The sequence below is a fragment of the Vigna radiata genome, chromosome 9 (assembly GCF_000741045.1).
Source record: "Vigna radiata var. radiata cultivar VC1973A chromosome 9, Vradiata_ver6, whole genome shotgun sequence".
Lineage (NCBI taxonomy): Eukaryota > Viridiplantae > Streptophyta > Magnoliopsida > Fabales > Fabaceae > Vigna > Vigna radiata.
In genome coordinates this window covers 4,963,513-4,970,278 of record NC_028359.1, presented here as the reverse complement: position 1 = coordinate 4,970,278, position 6,766 = coordinate 4,963,513, and the positions used below count along the sequence as shown (strand labels likewise).

At 36.1% G+C, this 6,766-nt stretch overlaps 1 protein-coding gene across 2 annotated transcripts; it reads right to left on the bottom strand.

The window, feature by feature from the left end:
- Nucleotides 1-3,554: 3,554 nt before the first annotated feature.
- LOC106773137 lies at nucleotides 3,555-6,141 on the bottom strand. Of its 2 annotated transcripts, none has more exons than XM_022785971.1 (4): nucleotides 6,002-6,141; nucleotides 5,169-5,887; nucleotides 4,083-4,874; nucleotides 3,555-3,973 (listed from the first exon to the last, which is right to left on the bottom strand). In XM_022785971.1, exons 2-4 carry the CDS (start codon nucleotides 5,883-5,885, stop codon nucleotides 3,674-3,676), a joined length of 1,809 nt encoding a protein of 602 aa, XP_022641692.1. In that variant the 5' UTR covers nucleotides 5,886-5,887; nucleotides 6,002-6,141; the 3' UTR covers nucleotides 3,555-3,673. The 2 variants fall into 2 exon arrangements, with proteins under 2 accessions (XP_022641692.1, XP_022641693.1); XM_022785972.1 differs by having other exon boundaries at nucleotides 6,063-6,130.
- Between the last annotated feature and the right edge of the window lie 625 nt (nucleotides 6,142-6,766).

Below are 6,766 nucleotides of genomic sequence, written 5' to 3'. Positions count from 1 at the left end.
AGTAGTGAAAGCAGAAGATTTCTTCAGACACGTGGAAGCTGGGAATACATCGAACCCATTTGGTGCACAAGTGAGTCAAGTGTTTGTTGATCAACTATCAGGATTGAACACACTTGGCATATCTATGGCATATCAAAGCCAAACAAGGAGAAGGCCTTGCAAATGGCTAGAGGCAACTCAACTAAAGACTTATTATAGGATAGTGACCATGCGCTGAGAATCTATAAATGGCAAACTACCTCTCCTTATTAAGGGATATTAAAATGGTATTTAAAATTGGCTTCAAACACACATGCATGAAACATTCATCAAATAAAGCATCCTTAATTAACTATCAAAATGGTATTTAAGCATCAGCATGTGGGGGATAGTAGAGTTTTCCACCCATCTCAGATTAAGAAAAAACAGGGTACCCTAGTATGAGAAGGTTTCCAACCATTTGAATCCATGATTAACCAGAACCAGAGTCACCAAGTCACAATTATACCACTGTGTCAGGGCTCACCCTCCCCTAGTAAACAACCCATTTCAAGGTAAGAATTTTAACATAAACAAGTCATTAAGAATGTGCATGTTCTCATTACCAGTTAGCAAGAGCATTCCTTACTCTATAATACATTGAACACCCACTAACAATGCTATAAAGCTCTGCAACAAAACCTCAACTACGATCACATTAGTTCATTCATAAGAACTCACAATATAACCGAAACAACAAGCACCACAAGTTGGGGGATTCAAAATTAAGCAAGGCAAACAGAAGAAGACAAACTTTACCTACCTGGAAATCTTGGACACTTGAGTGCAGCCCTTCAATAATCAGACTTTTGCAACCAACTTGAACCCTGTTGACGGATTGGCAAGTGTACTAAATCATACAAGTAATATAAATGGTAAGACCAAGTATCGTTTTACTAAGAGACTCGTATGGCTTCCTCGTTCGCGTGAATTAAAATAATAAGACTTGAGAAATTAAAATTAATAAATTGGGTTTGAGAGCAAAAATATTAACATNTAAAATAAAGGTTGATTCAATTGACAAGTGAAAACAATGGATGAATGGATGTTGTTGGGTACTAACAATTTCATCTATTCCACNCTCTCTTACATACTACCCTTGATTATTAGATTGATTCAATTGTTATGCGACTTTCTTAGCCTCCCCTTAACCCGATCCCTCGGCGAAAAAGGCCTAATATTAACTACTGGCTTGCTATCCCTAGCCTCCCCTAGTAATTAATACCGCATTATAAACAGAAGTTAGCGCAATTGATCGTCTTACCCTTATCCCTAGGTGGTATTACAGAATCAAGAGATTACTGACTAGTTCATGTCATTACCGCATGTCCCCATGTCAATAACGACAAACAACGATATATCGAATGAGTTAAATGATAAAAGCCTTAAGCAGAGATGATAACCCAACAATAATCAATCAAAACATATGGAGACCATATAAATAATCAATAGTTTCAATAAGAGAGAGTATCAAAAGATTACATTGAGTTCCCCAACAACAATAGGATTTAGTTCACCATAGACATGGTGAAACTAGATGAAAAATGGAAGAAGAATGGAAGAACAAACCCTAGAAAAGATGAAAAGGAGCCTAAGCATCCAAGAGATCCTCTCTAGAGAGCAAAATTAGGTCTGGTTGTCTTCCCTTGTCAAAAAAATGACTCTGGATTCGTAATAGGGGTATTTATAGGTGAGGAGCGTGTCAAAAGCAGGCCCAAGTCCAGCGTGCCACCGCCGGGCGGTTTAAGTGTGCCGCCTGGCGATTTCCCATAACCTGCCGCCACCGCCAGGCGACAATCGCTGCCGCCCGGCGATTTCCCTCAATGCCCATTTCCATGCTTACTTCTCGTCCTGGACCGCCCAGTGGTTTAAGTGTGTTGTTGGGCAGTGCGTCGACTCTTCAAATCTTCATTTTTCTGCTCTTTTCTTGAGTCAACGACCTGTATCTTTAACTCCATTCTCACTTTTCTCAAATTAGCTGCAAAACAATGCAAAATAAGCATAAAATAGCTAGAAACAACTTTTGACTCTCTCCAGACTCATTTATTGAGTTTTGCTTGATTCTAAGCTCATTTTGAGTGGTAAAGGGTGTAATTTGGCCCAAATTGACATATGAAAATAACTGTTTTTCAACCTTCATCAAACCCACTGTGTTCGAAGCTTCAAAAAGTTTTGTGCCTCAGCCCTTGATCGAAAGCCTAAAACCGTGAACAATTTTTATTAGCAAAATGCAGGAATTACAAAACGCAGCAATAACGAACAATAACGAACCATTTTAAATAGCAAAACGCAGCAACCCTACCTCCTCACGCAGCGACAACCCTTCGTCCTCACGCCGCAATACCACTGTCGACGACCGCCACACCACCGGCTTCACGAAACCCCTTCCACAAAATAACCACCGTTGAACGGGAATAACTTCTTCGGTGTCGACAAGTGCGACCTGTTACGGGGAGATAGCTTTTGTGAAAAAGGATTGGCACAATGGCTGAAGACGAAAATCCAAATTGTTATTTCATTAAGTCTGCCACATACTGACGGGCACATTTCTTCGATAAAGTCATTCGGCCAAAACCGAGGGTCAAAAGCCCTCGGTAATATACACATAAAATGACTGTCGGAAAAGCCTTCGGTAAATTCGAATTACCGAAGGCTTTAAAGCCCTCGGTAAAAACCCCTCAGTAATTAACACTTTTCCTGTAGTAAGTCCGGACGTGTCTAGAAGTCTTAACATGATAGGATGCTTGTTTTGATGAGTTTTATGAAATAAATGTTTATGTTTATGATGACTTACATGTTCATGTGTATGTGGATATTCTCGTAAATGCTAAATTGATTTGAAAATGAATTGTATGTTTGTTTGAGACCTAGCTCACCCTTGCATGGTATGGTTGTATGTGTTTGCCTTCCGCCTTGCGATGATCATCCAATTTTTGGATGTGAGCAGTAGGTGATGATGTACCATTAGAGCAGGCTTTGGAGACTGAGGAAGACCCAGCCCCTATAGTGCTTAGGACTTCTATTAGCTCCTAGTTTAGATGATCCTTATTTTGAAAACTCTTAGCATTTATTTATTATTATCTGTATTTTGGAAAACACTTTTTAGACCTCTTTAAAGTTTAGTTAGCCTTACATTTTGGAAAACTTTAGAAACTTGTACTCAAGTTATAGTTTGTTTTAATTTGCTCTATATTTTGGATGACTGTATACCTATTTAAATACTATTATATTTATCTCTCAACTGCTTTAACATATTATAATAGTTTAATCCTATTATATTATATGTGTATATAATATTTTGGGATGTTACATTTATCTTTAAGAAAAATAAAGAAAATAATTATGAGCATTTTGTGTACTCATTATAAATGGAAAATGGTAAAAAGAGTACTGATATTGCTAACTTGGTATTTGTCTACGCCTCTTAAACTTTAGCATTTCTATATAAATTTTAATAAGATATTGATTTGATTTTAGCATGTATACCATGTTTTTTTATTGATTAAAGATTATTTATTCTCTTTTCTATTTAGTTATTGATTAAAATTATACTTGTAGAACTATTGAGTATGAAGCGAAAATAAATGTTAAATGATCATCAAATCACTTGAACACAACTATTTCTTGCACCAAAATATATTGCATCATTGTTGTTTTAGGGTTTGACTTCTTCCTTTGTCTTCTCCACTGAATTATTGTTAATCTCTTCCTTCTGATCCTTTTTAGTTTCTACCAAATTTTTTTCTTGTTTCTTTTTCTCTTTCTTTTCATTTAACTCGATATTTTTCTCAAATTTTCGTCTTTTTCTTTTCTCTCGCTTTTTGTTTCTCCTGTTTCTCCACCAACCCCATAATGGAATGAGTCTTTGAAGTCTCCACTTCCACAATAAGCAGGATAGGCTCCGAGTAAAAGCACCTTTGTCGGAGGTCAAAGAAGCCCTCAACAGGTTTATTGCCTGACCAAAATCGACACATATATATATAATTAGTCAAATGTTTATCAATCAGATTTTCTTAAACCGATATCGAAAGAACAAGTCATCAAGAGAGGATTGTAAACGTTACCTTTGTCTTCCTGATTTTCAACAGATGTTCCTCCAAATCAGTAGTAGACAGGTGATTATCCGAATCACTAAATGAAATTGGTAGACTGTTATTTGTCAACTCTTTCAATTCCAGATTATCCTGCACAACAAATAGACAAGGCCTTTTCATAAATCCCACACCATCTTTCTTTTTTCTATCGGAAGATCTTGGGTCCAACATTTTGATATCTTTGGGCTGTTCTAGCATATCATGTTTCTTTGAAATCATTCTCTTTTCACAGATGATACGACCGTTTTCATTTTTCATTTTTCCAAGGCCATACCAATATTTGGCAGTGTCATCTTGACTTGGATTTAATAGTGGATTTTTCTCACAACCAAAATGAAGAGCCAGCTTTTGATTCAGCAAGGATTTCTTCGATGACTCTATGAACCACGATGGATGCAGATTCTTCACACTTTTGTACAAGTTACGAATGCTTCCTAAGGACAATCTGCCATTCCTAAGCTTCAGAATAGATGCAAGAAGTGGTATGGGGTAACAGGACAGTTTCTTATTCTTAAGGTTCATAATAGATCCAAGAGGTGTTGCGAGGAAGCTGGCCAGAAAATCGACAAAATCCCCATCTGCTTCAACAAATCGAATCTTGTTTTCTGATTTACTTACCATTACCTTGATTTCTAAATAATCTTTGGAATCACTTGAGCCAATAACTTTGGAGAAAGAGACCGATCGCTTGGATTTCTTTTCTAATAACACATCGCTAAGAGGGGTTTCGGAGGTTAATGCTTGCTTCAGTATGTTAAGTATCTGAAAGAAGATAAGCAAAAGAACAAACCAAATTTAAGAAAGTAAATTATAACTAAAAGAAAATTCATGACCCTTAACACTATCAAAGTTCGACCACAAAGGTAAAGTCCTACTACATCTACAATTTTACAATATAATTAAAGAAATGGAAGATCCAAAATTTTTAACACGAAAGAATCATTTTGGTCCTCTAAATTATTTTTTGTTATTGACATAAACTTTGAAACTCCTACTATCCAATATTAGACTACCGTTCTTGAAACATAAAAGAACTTTTGCAAAAATGAATATTACCTTTTTCCTGTCAAGATGCACTTCTTCATATTTTTTGAGTTCTTTGTGTCGAGGTTTGAGGGGTGGTTTAATGAATTCACTTGGAGAGCTTCGGCGCACTGTCAAGTTATCGTAGATGAAGAACATGGCCTTTCCTTTAACAAAAACACCATCCTCAACAGCAGGCTCTTCCAGCATTTCTATTTCTTTCCTCATCAATGACCCGCAGTCGCACTTTACATCATAAAACGAACTCACCAACAAATTACTTCCTTTTTTTAAACAGTTATGACACATGAAGTACTTTGTGGGTTCGGAATCATCCACTTTTAATTTTAGTCTCTGGCAAGAGCTCTCTAAGGGGTTGCGCAGAGAACGTAACATTTTCTGGCAGATCTTGTTCCTGAAAACATTAGCATCCAAATTATTAACACTCTTGTACAGCTCGTTGATGCAACCAAGCCCTACTTGTTGTTGAGAGCTGTTGCGAAGCCCCAACGTATCCTTAAAACTCTTGCACAACTTATTGATGCAACAAGTTCCTTCTTGTTCAGAGGTGTTGTCATGCTCTACATGGTCCAAGGATTCCAAAAGACGGATGATAGTTCCCAATGGAAGGGTGAGGAAACTGAAGAGAACATCTACCAACTCCCCACTTGCTTCTGCCACAATTACACGCTTTTTGTCATCGTCCACCCAATATTTCAAAGGGATTGTTACCTCTTCGTTGGAAGACATAACTGAAACATTAAACTAAACAATATTAACGAATTAATCAAAAAAACATGTACGACTTTTTTTGTTTGTTTCCTCTAACTCCAAAATTCATCTAATACGAATCAGATAAAACATACCTCTTTGTGTTTTACTAAATAAGGAAAGTTTTGTATGAAATGTTGATGTACAATCTCGAACCTGTTTCCTCCGAAGGCCACGGAAAGAATTCAGCAAATATCTGCGGGAGTTTAGAACGTTGAAATGGATGTTAACCTATAGCCCCATAGAGATGACTAAAACACTGGCAGAAGCGATATATATTGAATTATGACCCAAAAGTTATTCTCTCAGCTGTGCTACGTTTAATTTTTCAACTTTCCAATTGCAGAAGCGAATATAATAATGTATAAACAATAGAAATAATGATTACAAAGTTAACACATTAATGGTTGGCTGATACCAGACCTTATAGCAAGAAGTAATTTGTAATTAAAGATATATGGGTGTCAATATTCAAGTAACAAAGGATACAAGTGGAATCACATAGCTTGTCACCACAGTTTTAGAGCAATTGTTCCACTTCTTTATTCTTTATTTTGCTCTTGCTCATGCTCATGAAAAAAAAAAAAAAAGTGTCAATTAGTCCAGTTGATGCCAAAATATTTTGGCAACGAGTTTAGGAGACCTTCAAATTACAGCCGTAAATCATAATATGTTGTTTTTTTAATGTCCAAAACTCCTTACTTACTATTGATTATTTCTTTTAATTGGTTAGTACTTTATAATCGTTAATTTCTTTTTACTCTTTAAGTGGTTGATTTCTTTAATGATCTTAATTTTGCAGCCACCTTTATTTAGGTAACAATATTCCATATTATTCTATACTTAATATTTGAAAATTA